Raw genomic sequence first — 15,202 nt, 5'->3', positions numbered from 1 at the left:
ATCTTTAGAATCTTTGATGAATTTTGCGTTTTATCGTCGACACTTTTGCACGATCTACTATAAGTAATAATCTCCTATTCTACATAATGTGAATTGCCAATATATATTTTTCGATTTTTATCGTCCATTCTCCGTGCGATTTAAATTACAAATTCACCGACGACTCATTACGACAATCAAATAATCAAAAATCTAATTATGATGTTAATTTGAATATATGTCTCTTGGCGTAAGCTTAAGCCGGGATTACCAAACGAGAGGCTAAAATTTCATAATTTACGGGCATCGTGGATGGCACATTCGCTGTGGTTCCAATAATCACATACGTTTAGTCGCCAAGCGTATCATCACATCGGTTAACCGACGAAGCACTCGCGAAACTCGACCGTTACCAATAAATTCGTGACACTGTAGCCTGGTACGACCTGACGCGGTGAAGAGAAAGTAAGTGGGAAGGGCAAAAGCGTTGGGGAAATGGGACAAGCAAAGCGCGGCTCCAATAACTTTGTAACTTGACAGCAAGTGTTTGACTGCCGCACACTGCTGACTGGCTCGCTGCTCCCGAGGTAACTGAGATTCACCTCTCTTCTTTTTCCGTTCTCATGCTCTCTCTCTCTCTCTCTCTCTCTCTCTCTCTCTCTCCCTCTCTCGCTCATTCACATACTCCGACTTGGTATCTTTCTCTTATTCGGCGGTTCCCTCTCTTTCTATCTCTGCTGCTTCCATGCGAGTTATTTGTAGAACTCGCGCAAGAAGTCGTGTGTGCACAGGGCAACACGTTTTTTCAAGGCAGAGATGATCGCGCAAAACTACGTGTGTATGAGTCCCTCTATCCGTCTATCTTACAGCCCTTGGGTCTTATACGAAATAGGTAATTAAAATTGTATTAAGCCCGAATGAATGATGAACTTTAGTGTTTAGCTCATTGACGAGAGGTTCATTTATATAGTTCAAAGTCCCTCCTCGCCGAAGATACATTGCCATTATCTTGACATTCTTTATAAATAAACAGTTTATTTTAATGCTCGAATTCGAACGATATTCGTACGCTAATGGGTACCCTTACACAAGGTTAGTCACGGGATTGCTTACTTCGGTTTACAAATGCAATATACCAATAGTCATACGGAAATAGCTTTGTCAATTATGATTATATTAATGTACTATATATCAATATATAAAAGACTTGTTGTATTAATGCTAATATGTTAATTGAATTGCATCGAATTTGGTGGTGTGGTGTGGGGGGGGGGGGGGGGGGGGGTGGGGGGGGGGGGGGGGGGGGCCCGGAGGGAGGAGGGGTGTCTTAAATGATTATAAGTTCTAAAATTTAGTGCCAATTGTAGATTTCTTTACGAGTCATACGTGTCTGATTATCAAAATTTATTGCTCTTACAGCCTCGAAATGTGATAATTTATTTAATTATACGAGGGAAATATTGATAATTATTAAATTTGTGTTTTCTTGGTAATTTTCGAAAATACGGTCTATATATAATGCCATGATTATTCCATACATCTACACGTAATTCTTTTCAATCAATATGACCTATCAAGAAATTCGCCTCAATTATCATTAAATAATATTTTTGTTTATCGAGTAATTAGCAAGGTTCACTGATTTATACACAATTAATTTAAAAAAAAAAAAAAAAAAACTAATTAAAAGATATTCTCATCATCCATATTTGAATGATTAATGTAAGTGAGATAGATACATGAGAATAGAACAAGTACTCATATAATTTGTTTTCGTTTAATAAAATAGTTTTATACTGGTCGCTCGTCGTTTGACGAAATATAAATATCTTAAAATAATGAATGTATATCATCTTCATGACGATAGCACAAGTGAAGTGCATCTCTAAAGCTTTATAACAGAGCTGAAATGCTGTATTTTGCTATTTCATGACAAGCGAAGGCAACTTGGCCCGCGGATTAGAGATTTATCTATCGACGACTACAATCGCATGGATGAAACGACGATGGGTTAATGGTTAAAAGTTTAAGAAATAATTGGCAACTTCTCGTCATGTTAAAAAATCTTTCTAAAAGTCGTACGCGAGTGTTTCGTCTTTCTTTCTTTCTATGCGTAAAATTTACGAGTGACAAACAGGATTATTTTTTTATTCTTTGTATATTCTTATAATAATATTGTCTTTGACAATTCGAAACTCGATGTATTTAAAAATAATTAATATTTATTATAACGAGGGATTAATGTTATGAATGGAACTTCATTTTTCATAAAATTAAGCTTATGCTAACGATAATAAGGAAACGCTCGTTCAAAATCTCTCTAAATGTCTTGATTTTTGTTATTATCTTTTATTTTCAACTAATTCGATAATACTTGATAATTTATACAATTAAATTGTCTAAAAATGCTCTAAAAATAAATATTAGCTCACGCGATAATTGTCAACGCGCTGTATAATTTTATTGTTAATTTCGTCGACTATATTTTAGTATAAATATACTTTTATACGACAAATAAAATGCTCGTAATCTAGTGGAGAAAAAAGTATGAGAAAAAGAAATAAAAAAAAAAAAAAAAAAAAAAAAAAAAAAAAAAAAAAAAAAAAAGAACAACGAAAAATATTTACATTCTAATGATCGTAAAATGTCAATTTCAATATTAATTAGATGCTTTCAAACGCTTATCGCGCAACTCCAGATATATAAACCTTAATTTATGTCCGGTTCCCATTACGAGAAACAAAACAAACGCTCAAAGTTTATGGTTGAATTAAATTATAGTTGGCTTTAAACTATCGCAATTTAAAGATTTCCCGTGAGAGGCAATAACGGGAAGGGAATAGGATAAGGAAAACAAGAGAATCCGAGCGCGCCTTAGCTACCCACCACCCATAAACGCGTCAAAATATAAAATCGACAACACGAAGCACCGTTTTTCAAATAGCAATAAGCATTAATTTAGTAAAATATAGCTGCCACGCTATGGAATGGCAAGTGGACAACGGCCGAGTGCAGATACCAGCAACGGAGTTTACCGGTCCATTGCTGGTCCGTTGCTCTTGAATGCCGGATCGGGCGTGGAAATGAGGAAGCGCTGGGGCGACGATTAGCGGTCTTGCAAAAAGTCAGCCACAGAAAAAGAAGCGAAAGAGGCAAGGGGAGGCGAGTTGACGATTGGGGGACGACGAGGGTTGGGAGCAAGCTAGGCGGGACTTTAAGATCGTCGCCCGGCAAATGTCAAACGCGCATACGCGCCCGCTCCAAATGTCAATCTAGCGCGCTCGCCTATTTCTGTCCCCTCGCGCTTTCATGGCACGTTCATGATCACCCCGGTCTCGTGCGATCCTTCATACTAACCTCTCTACCTCCCTCACCGTCGCCCTACCCCCGCCCGACTTACTCGCGTAATTGATTATTTACGTCACTTTATTCGCCGTTAATTGCGGAACGGTTGCGCTAAATGCGCGTTATTTACGTGCCACTGCAGTGTCGAGCTTTTATTCGCCATGTCATTTTAAGGATGGAGGGGGAGGGGGAGGAGGAGGGAAATAACGCCATTATGAGATTGAAGAGCGTGGACCGACGACGATTCGATGCGAGTATTCTTTCATGGTTTAACGCTCGTCTCTGGCGCCGATAATAACGTGCGCCTCCAGTGTTTTAGCTAACATTTTCACTCGGCCCACTTCAGCATCTTACGCTCACCGACGCCGTTACTAATTCCCAAAAAATTCCCAATCTCATTTTAATATTGCGAAACGCAGTACTTTACGTTCGCTTTTTATATTATAAATATGTCATTTTAATAGATAATCGAAACCGGCATCCAAAAATATTGCTCTATACGTCATGTAGAATTTAATTTCATTCGAATAGATATTTTTCGATACTATAATTATTTTCAAAATGTACTTTAAATTTCTTCCAAACTTCATTCAAAGCCTATACATATATATATATATATATATATTCATGTTGATGTAAGCTATTGTCGTTATTTTAACAGCAAACAACATAAGAACTGAAATTATATTTTGTTAAATTTTTTGTTAACATTGCACATTTTTATTTATATATTGAAGCTAGCGAGCGACAATTGTCCTACTTGCGTCACGTAAATATGCATGAAAATATTGAACATAATCTTTTAAATATACACTCGTCTAACCGTGTTTTATCCTCTTTTTTTTACTTAAAATAAATTTTTAATATATGCTTAACACATCTATATATATATATATATACACACATAGTCCTACCAATTATAGTTGTAATTTAATTGTAATTTTAATGGAATGAGCATACAGAAACTACTACATTTAAAAGTCTACTCTAATTACGAACTTTTAGAAATATTTATAGGAAAAGCGAGATTCGTGTTGTCGGAAGAGACTTAATTATCACATGCGATTGAAAGAAATACGATATGTATTTTAATTTTTGTGCAAAGTTGTTTTTTCAATTTAATTCTAAATAACTCAATTTAATACAACGTAGACTTACATTCGCCGAATTTAGTAGTTTGATTAATTTGTTTCTCTACGTATACTGTTGGGACTACAACTAAATAACAGATGTTCTTTAATTTAAAATTTATAGCATAAAAATATCGAGATAGATAATTTGCATCGAATTTTCACAGCGTATCTTTCGTAATTTTCAAGTGAACATTTTTGTTTATAATATTTGTGCCATATTTCTGTCAACCTTGATAATTTTATAAAAGTCACTACCAACATATATAATTTACACTATACGTTTATTTTCGTCCTATATTTATTTCTATAATAAGTGTCAAAAACATAAAATAATGAAAGATTATCACGAAAAAGGAACACTGTTTTCTTTAGCGACATAATATAAATTATATAAGAATAATATACTTTTAGAACTGTTGATACGATGCAGAAAGCAATAATTTCCCATAAATAGAAGGAGCTGATAAATCCACGCATGTCTGTATAAGATTAAATCTCTTCGAACGCACGCATCCCCCCCCCCCTCCTCGCCCCAACCACACCACACCACAAAGTTAAGATTTTAAAATTATTTTAACCAGCAGCATTTTAAAAATATACATAATAAATAAAAATGTATTATCAAAAATATGTAATGAACTATGCTACTACCATTTATGTTGAAAATGCTTGTAAAAGATTTATACCGTCGAGACTCCCCAATACATGTAATGAAAGTCTTACATATACAGTAAAATTCGTATAAATTGTTGGAGCAAACAAAAAGCTGATCTAGTTAAATTTAAAGAATAGACAATTTGTTTTTTTTTTTTTTTTTAATTATTTATTTATTTATTTTTTTTATTTTCGTATCCCTACTTTGAAAGTATATATTTATTGGTGTCAATGATTTGTTTAAATATAAATTACGTTGGTAATTCGTTTCAATTTTCGACGAACGTTGTGCAATGCTTTGCCTGGACTTGAAAAGTTTTTCCTACTACAAGCACGGAGTCAAAAATCATGACTACTAAACCCAAAACCATCGCATCACGGCTTGTACAGCCTCTCTATATATAATAATACTAAAGCTTATTGAAACTGTAAGTGTAAAAATTGAGTAAAAAATCTGAATAAAAGGCGAGGGCTTAGTCACCTCTAGGCATTAAAAAGTCTCGGACACCATGCTTGGGCGCACGAGCACGGGTGCTCGTTGCCATAAGTGGTCGTGCACTTGGTTACCACTCTTGGCGACGCTTCTCATACCAACGTGGAGGCGAGCGAGCTGACGACGGGCTGCGCAGTTTCGGCGACGCTTAGCACAGCTTATTCGCATACTTGATCTAGTTCAGCCGTCCGTGTGAATATTTACACGCGCACGAGCGTTGCTAATAATGCCAAGAAGGCGCGAGAAGGAGAAAGAATGCGAGGGGAGCCGAGATATTTTGAATTAGCCACGGTTCTCCTCCACACGTGGCTCGCGGCTCTCGTGCAATCGATTGCAACGAGCGACGCCGCGGCCCAGGTCGCTCCGGTAAATCGACGACCCCGTCCCTATGCGACGTGGCCCTTGCAATTGCATTTGAAAGTCGAGTTGCTTTCTCGCCTGTTGCATTTGCTCTTCCGCGAATCGGATTAATAGGCACTTCAATAGCGAAGGGGAAATGTCGGGGCGAGAGGGAGAGGTAGGATTTCAGCCAAGTCGATTATACGGATTATAGGATTATTTCTAAATTAGAAAATTGCTCACTCCTCTGCGTAGATGTAATTTTCTTAAAGCAACTACAAGTTATAAAAGCCGTTCTAACATTCATCTACGTTTCGCTTATTTCATTATAATTCCTCCACACGAATGGGCTAGATTTATTTAAATCTGTGCTTTATATAATTTTCATTTTAATTCTATTGAAATATATCGATTTGGTAAAACGAAGTGTCGTAACGAAGCCCAGAAGTACGAATGTACGGAAACAATATGCAATCGGATTAATTCGCAACTAAAATATAGTATTTGGATTCTGCACATATACTTGGTAAAGAAAATAAAATCACTTTAGACTAAGACTAGAAAAATAAAATTATTTAAAATCTATTTTATAGCATATCAAATATAATATATTTTAATAATATAAGCATTTTATTAATGTAACAAAGTTTTTCGTAAGTGTCAAAAAATATAATTATGTATAATCATGTAAGGATAAACGAACACTTGTCCTGTTATAATATAATTGATTAATATTTGTGTGTAAATTGTGTTTGAAACAATATAGCATGACAATTAATAAGTGTATTAGTAATTATTTTAATTGAATGTCGCACTGTTAATTACTCCTCTTGTATGATAAATAAAAATTGATTTTTTTGTAATAAATTAGCGCGGCGATACAATATACTTTTTTCTCATAAATATTTATGAAGATGCGTGAATCATATTGTTGCGGAAGGTATAAAGTGTTAAATTATTTTGGTCCATCTTTTGAATTTCAAAACACACTTTTTGGCAAGTCTGGTGTTAAAGATAAGATATATATACTATGATTTCAACTTGTTTTGATTGAAAATAAAAGTATTATAATTAATTGGAACAATTCATTTCTAATATTAATTCTAAAAAATGTCCCTACAAATTTACCAAGTCTATTAAATAAATCCAATCTTATATATATTATTTTCATATTTTTGTCATTATATAATAAAATAGTATTAGTATAATATCAATTAGCATCATTTACAATCTTTACAATAGTACAATAAACTTACTAAGAACAAAAAATTTATTAAAAATAACTCTTTTCATGATAATAATTAACCGATATACGGTTATTATTAACCGCTTTATGGAAATGATTTTGTATTATTATAAGTGCATTCAACAGTTTTATATAAGTTTCGCAGATATTATTATAATATACTGAGTAATTTAAGCAAATATCGTGAATAAAACAGAAACAACAATAAATTTTTTTTGTTAATAAATTTCCATATATATATATATATATATATATATACATATATATGTTGATACAGATCTAAGTATTTAGTTTAAAAGTCAAAAAGATAATCGTAAGTTAAAAAAAAAAAAAAAAAAAAAAATGGAATTAAGTTAAAAAGTTGTCCATGTTACTCTAAGTATTGATAGGAAAGATAATTTCTTGTATTTCCAAAATAATATTATAAAAAGAAACATAGTTATAAAGGTCTTGGCAGCTCAATTGAAAAAATGAACTTAATTACATTTTATATTTTATGCCAAATTTTCATAGTCTTCAAGTTAATATTAAATTGACTAAAGATTTTTTCAGGTCTCGATTTTTTACAAAATGAAAAGAAAAAATATATTTCGTAGTAGATTACGTTAAGAAATTATTTGTCAAACAGCTATTTTATTTCGAAAATTCATTAAAATTTTATAATGCAGCTATTAGAATAATAATTGAAAATGTTCAAATAATAATACAGCGCATATATTCTATTCCATCAATTTGTTCATTCTGATAAAAAAAAAATCAATTGGTATCATGATTTCACAATAAATATAACTTCAACGTTTTTTTTTTAAGTAAAGTAAATAATTATTATGATAAATTACACTTATATAACATCTATTTATGTAAGAATATATCAATCTAAGCAATTCTTTTAATTAGACTTATGAAGAATATTAATAAAATTTTGTTATACATACAAATACTAATACTATTATAAATAAATATTTTCAATTTTAATTCTCGTTGCTTAAAGCCTTATGTTATATTATACTAAATTGAATATATATAGATTAAAAATATTCAAATTATGAAAACTTATGAAATATTCATATATAAAATCAAAATACACTTTTTGTTCGAAGTAATTGAATAACATATTTTAAATAATATGTTTTGCATAAATAAAAGATAATATTTATATGATTTTCGTAATATTTAGAACATTAAGCTTTTTATTTTTTTATCATTTAATATATTATTTGCAAATGCCAATATTACCTTTTCTAATATTGTTCATTATACTAATTTTCTTATAGATCATTAATAATTAGTTAAATATGCGAGTATTGTACCCAAAGAATATAATTTGATATAATATTAAAAAATATTTAAATATTATGTTATATAGCTTTGGAATAAAAAGTAATGATTTTGCATTTGTAAACAATAACAAGTTAGACACATTTTAAGCCCTTGTCGATACATCCAAAGGAATTATAAATTCATGTACTAATTTTTCTTTTCAATAATTATTCTATTACTATATAAAAAATAAAATATAAAATAGATATACTATCTTTGTTCTTCTGAATTATTATTCAAATCTTCTAATTAAATGATAATAAACACGTGTTATTTCTTTTTAATTTAATGTTACTAATTCTATAATTTATTTAAATGGCTAAAAGTATTATTAATCATTGTTGCAGTAATTTCATTTTACTAAAATACTGATGAATTACTGTAGTGATTCAAATGAAATAATCAAAATAATTTAGATAATAAGTAATTGTATAAAATTTTTAGAAAGACTGTAAAACAAAACATATTTCAATAAACTCTATCATAACATTAGTAAACAAAATTATTTATAATCGTTTAAATATCTTAATCAAATAGATATTTGATATGATTTTGGAGGAGATCGTGTCATTTCAAGATATATTATTTTCTTTATATTTTATAATCGTATGTTTTCTTTGGTAGTAGAAGAAAAAATTTTCAAATGCACGTATAAACCAACAAATATTAAATGCTACAAATGCATAAAGTTCTTTTCTCTTTGGAACTCTTCCTGCAACACAGTTTGTGTTAGTCTACGTATGTTCGTCTTTAAATACCACGATCGATACCAAAACTAAAAATAGTTTTATCACCTTTTTCTCTTTGTCTGTCTGTCTGTCTGTCTGTCTGTCTGTCTATCTATCTTTCTGTTTTGTTAGTTAGTGTAACGCCAGACCTGTGGAGGTAAGAAATGATGGAACTAGCAATTCCCGACAGTGTTAAGTATCGTAGTTACTTCACCAATGAGCATCAAACGTTAAAATATTAAACATACGCATGCGCATTTGTTACAGCTTTACAAAATCTACTTCTTATCTTTCGTGGATACAACTGGACATCCCTCATAAGATAGTTGATTATTAAATAATAAAATTCAATCATTTTCATTTATACCAATTACGATTTTAATGTAGGTTTATGGAGAAATAATATAAAAAATCGTATATTTGTAAAAAACATGATTTTCTAATGATATACAGAATTTACTGATTATTTATTCTAAACTCATTAACAAATTGTAAAAATGAATATTTATAATATATTTTAATAATTATATTTCTTTCTATAAAAACTATTAGTTACAGATTTTTATTATTTTAAATGAATTTAGATCATAAGGGTCGTGGAAATTTAGTAAAATTAAAAAATTATGTAAATTATAACGATGTTATTGGATAAAATCAATAAACCTTTTTAGAACTTTAGAAGAAAAAGAAAGAAAGAAAGAAAGACAATTTTATGCCAGCTTTTTCCAGTGAATGCTACGGTAGTGAATGTGTTTAAGAGGTGGGGAAGGAGGTGTACTGCACATCTGACTATTTTTAACGATTCAAGAATACAACTCGATAGTCTTAGGGGGGTAGAGATATCTAAATTTACATTTGCGTTTAAATGCGGCAGCTTTTGCAAGTGAGAAGGGAAAATGAGAAGAAAGATGAAAAAAGGAACAAGATATTATTAAATGGAGAATATATTTACTATTAATGATAAAAAAAATTTCGATTTAATGTAAAGTAAGAGGCCTGTCAGTGGTATTAATAAACTTTTGTATTCAATATTTATACAATTTATAAAATAAAAAAGATATATTGCATTATAGATGTGATCTTTGTCTTTATTAAGTCGTATATAACTGTACTAAATCGAACAAACGTCGATATTTAGTTTTCAGTAATCTTTTTTTTTTTTTTTTTTTTTTTTTTTTTTTTTTTTAAATGCATGTGCGACAGAAAATAATACTATGCTAGCAACTTTATAAAAAGATTTATATTAAATGATCCTCAAATACTTAATCCTTTTTTATTTTGTATAAATTAAATTGTAAACTCGAATATTGTGAAGATAATTTCATGTATCAATTACTTATAAACTCCCCTAGCTATATAAATAAGTCTTTGAAAATATATGAAAAGCACAATTAGTTATATTTTATTTGAAAGACTATTATAATTTGACCTAAAGGGTTTTCTCTTGCATCCCAATTTCCCAAATATATCATAAAACATAATCTCAAAATACTTTAACTTTTATAGATATCGTAACTACAAACACATGAAGTCGAGGAAACTCAATGTCTGACAAAGACACGTGACTATACACGCGATTAAATTAATGTCTATAGCATAAATGCATAAAACGATTTATAAAGAAAGAAAGTCTTATTTGAACAGTACTCATTTAAACACTTGAAATATAAATGTTTTTTTCCTTCTTATTGTCATATTTTATGAAGTATTTTATTAATTTATAACATTAATAAATAGATAATATAAAATAGTACTTCATATGTAAATATCTACCAAAAATGATTATTTTATAATATGAGATAGCTTTTATAACTTTTATAATATGAGATATTTGTAAAATATACTTGTTGGTTTTACTTATAATTTTCTTGTAAATGCGTATACACGTATGACGCATTATTACTAAATATTACTACTTGAAAGATAAATGAATATACATAATTAAAGTTCAGTAGTAATTATTATACTTAGTCAGCCATTCATATTTTTATACTTATAATTACATATATATTCATTGTATATTTAAGCCCTATAACATCTTTTACACAATACATATTAATACAACAAAAAGCTTGCATCATATAGTGGTTTTGGTAACTCAATGTGTCATTGTAGTAATTTAAATAAAATAATAACATCGGAATTACGTTTAAAATAATGTGATAATGGGATATCGGCAAATATTTGTACTATATTGTTTTACTATCTACATTCAAATTTTGTAATAGAATTACAAATTTAGAAAAGAAATTTACAGGAATTCAAAAAATTAGTATTCATGAATTGTGTAAATACAATAGTTTCCCAATAAGAACTTTTATATTGAATACAATTAAAAGGAAATAATAACTCACCTCATTATGATTGTTCTTAGTTTCCTCACAATCGCCACTTGCTGACACGTCCTGCTTTTCCGGATCGATTTCCTGAAACATGACAAAAAAGAAAAATTGCATTTATAACACGTGTGTCATAAAACACAAATTTTCGAAGGCCACTAAATAGGCTAGAAAATAGAAATCAAAGACATAGTAGTATGTATATTAATAGAAAATGTTTACATTTGACGTCAAATGGTAACATTGGCTTCAACTCGCATCCCACGCAATTTTAACGCATCGATAATGTTTGAGATGTCTAATGAAAATTATTAATTAAAATATAAAATTTTTTTTAGATATTACTATATATCCTGCAACTAATAAAAGAAAATTTATATATATATATATATATATATATAAGATACAAACAATCTAGATTATATCACTTTTATCTCTTCATTACTCCACATTACTATTTTATTTACAAAAATATATAAAACTTTTAATAATATTATAACTAAACACCTCTAACTTACTTACATTAATTTATCAAAGCTATACCTATTCTATCGGAAACAACAAATACATTTCGTCATTATCATACAAAATTGAATAAAAATATGGAAATTCAAACTTCATTTAAGCTTATTGATTGTATACATTTGAATCTAAAATACTTTTATTTATTCTCTTTCTATAATTTGAAATTTATAGCAGAGTGATAATAATATATCTACAACGGTAAAATCGAATTTACGTAATTTATCTACTCGAGCATTAAAGCTAAGTACGGCAAATAGCCGATGAACAAGTAGGGTATCGCGATAAAGTACAACGAGGTCGGGCAAAGGAGAAAAGGAGAGTGGCTGCTATTGCCAAAGCAGCAGCTGGTCAATCGCCGCGGAACTCGGGAAATTGCGAGTACGACGAGGTGGCGACCGGATTCGTAAAGACTGAAAATCGCGAGTGTGCTGAGGTTGCATCGACCCCTCTCCTCTCCGACGCTCCACGACGAGATCCCGGCGAATTCACCACGACACGGGCATTCGCACTATTGAAAACTGATCAATGATTCAATTTTCTTTACTAATACTTGTCCTCATTTATCCAAACTCGTCAGTTGTATTGTGAAATTCATAGATAATGTTAAAAAAAAAAACAAATTACTCATGCTTAAAGAAAGGCAACCAGAGAACATTTATTTTAATTGTTTTTTTTTTTTTTTTATTTGTAAATCACCAAATTAAAGATAAACCATTATGAATGCTGTTATTCGATATGATTAATGTCAGAATTTTGTTTTGTTTTGTTGTTAATTTACAATAGATGAAAATTTTTATTTGTACCGAAATGTAGGAATTATTGGCAAACATTTTCTAAAACCAAACAAATAAATAGTAATTATATATACTTAGGTTTACACAAATGATGATTGAGTGAATTGACATTAAAAGTATTTGAATAAAAAAAAAATTATACAATTTCTTTAAATATGCGTAAAATAATCGTTATAGTTTGATTCGTATCTTAATAAGTGTAAATAATAATTTTAAACAATATCAATAACTGTATGTTTTGTGTATAACATCTAATATAATAAAAAATCCTATAGAACTTGTTTAACTGATCGATATAATTAATGATTTTTGCATGCATTAATTTATAATCTTAATTATATCAATAATTAAAATAAAAACCAATTACTACGGTTTTAATTGTATTATGTAATATTTCGTTGATAAAACCAGAATTGAAATTTGGAAATTGAATGAAAAAGATGTACTAACGTCCATGTCGACATGTACAACACCAGTGGATCTTCTTTTTGGTCTCCGCCTCCTTTGGATAACAGCCTGCGTCGCTTGTGCATTTCGGCTATCGTTTTCTTTATCTTGTTCTGAAATGAAAAAAGATTGATATTCCTCTATACTTGATTCTCGAATTTCACCAGTAATATACTTTTAAAACTGTGCGCTTTTTATTAGGTTTATTATTTAAAAAACCTTGTGCACGGTGTTATAAAAAAAAAAAAAAAAAAAAAACGTTAGGAATTAAAGAAAAAACAATGAAACATTGACGAACCAAAATCAAAGTGAGATAAATTCTTTATTCATCGATCTAAATAAAACTTTATTTGAATTGTTATTGTTAGTTTCCCATTGTGATTATTTTATTATGGGCAGCAAGCCAAAAATATACTAATTGAATAAACTATTAAGCAATTCTTAAGATTTTAAAATTTTTTTTTTTTTTTTTTTTTTTAACTATATAATTTTGTTATGTGATCAACAATCAGTCAACGATTTATTTAAATAATAAAATGTGCTACTACCTCGTTTAATCCACGTTCTTCAAAGCTTTATAACATTATAATGACGATTAATTGAATTTTTTATTAATTATATTATGATTAAATTGAATGGAAAATATCACATTATTATAATTTAAGAACATTTAAGAACATATTATTCTCGTTAATTAATAGTTTTGTTTATAAATGTGGTACATTTTATAATGAACGTTTACTTTTGAGTTCAATAAATTTTTTAATACCGCCGTCACAAAGCTTAAATATAATAATAATATTTCTTTTAAATTTTTTTACCAATATTCAATGGTGTTTGTTATCATATTGTAATATTTTTGTTTAGATGATGATTTTTAATTTTGATACAATTAGATGTTTATGAGAATGAATCTTTAACATAACGCACGCAATCATACATTTATCAATTCACATGTAATTTTATAAATATTTGTAAAAAATGTTTTTTCTAGTATATTTAAAGTTGGGATTCATTCCAGAATAAAATTTTTTTTTTTTTTAAGTTTTTTACACTACATATTTACACTGATGAATAAATATAAGAAAATATGGACGTTTTCAAGATTTATGATATTTTTATGATGGTTTATTTTAAACATATTTATCAATTAATTATAAGGATAATAAATACGAAAGCTATATTAAATAATTAAATATTCGCGCATTAATAGCGAATAATCACGTAACGTACATCACATAAAATATCATTTGAATTATATAATATTTATAATATTATTATTATTTATTATATTATATTATAATTCAAATATAATTTAAATTATGTATGAAAGAAAACGCCAGAAATTGGCAAAAACTTCATTAAAATATATCTTTCAACAAGGGAACATTTCAAGAAAAATATGTTAAACTTTCATAGATTTGGCAATTGTTCTATAATAGTGTAGTTAACGTTTATAATTTTACTTTTATGTCTGCGATCATTAAATTGAATTATTATTTATCAACATTAAATTATATTTCGTACATATTTGAGAGATTTTATAAAAAATTTTTAAGCGTATAGCTTAATTTCATTTGTGTAATTAATTTTGTAACGTAGTCTCCATAATTAATCAAATAACAATAGTTAAGGAAAATTAATGACGCACTTTGCCTAAAGAAATTATATTTTTAATTGTAAATTTATATTGTAAGTTTAGTATTGAAATTTTTTTAACGCGACTTATAGCTTTAATCGTAATTAAAAATTATCTTATTTATGTTCTTATGCGAAACATCATTCGACAGTCTAATAATAAATGCTTATTAACATTTAAGCAATACAACGAAGCTTTTTTCAAATAATTTGTTAAAGTAT

At 28.9% G+C, this 15,202-nt stretch overlaps 1 protein-coding gene across 1 annotated transcript in view; it reads right to left on the bottom strand.

Annotated features, from left to right (window-relative positions):
- Positions 1–9,182: 9,182 nt before the first annotated feature.
- Mbs (Myosin binding subunit) overlaps positions 9,183–15,202 on the bottom strand; it is a 42,173-nt gene continuing 36,153 nt past the window's right edge. The window contains exons 17-19 of the mRNA XM_011496713.1: positions 13,346–13,455; positions 11,592–11,663; positions 9,183–9,221 (exon numbers count right to left, since the gene is read on the bottom strand). Of these exons, the coding sequence (XP_011495015.1) occupies positions 9,183–9,221; positions 11,592–11,663; positions 13,346–13,455 (221 nt within the window). The remainder of the gene's footprint in view (positions 9,222–11,591; positions 11,664–13,345; positions 13,456–15,202) is intronic.

The sequence above is a fragment of the Ceratosolen solmsi genome, unplaced genomic scaffold, assembly GCF_000503995.2.
Source record: "Ceratosolen solmsi marchali unplaced genomic scaffold, CerSol_1.0 scaffold29, whole genome shotgun sequence".
NCBI classification, from domain to species: domain Eukaryota; kingdom Metazoa; phylum Arthropoda; class Insecta; order Hymenoptera; family Agaonidae; genus Ceratosolen; species Ceratosolen solmsi.
This window is presented reverse-complemented; position numbering and strand designations above follow the sequence as displayed.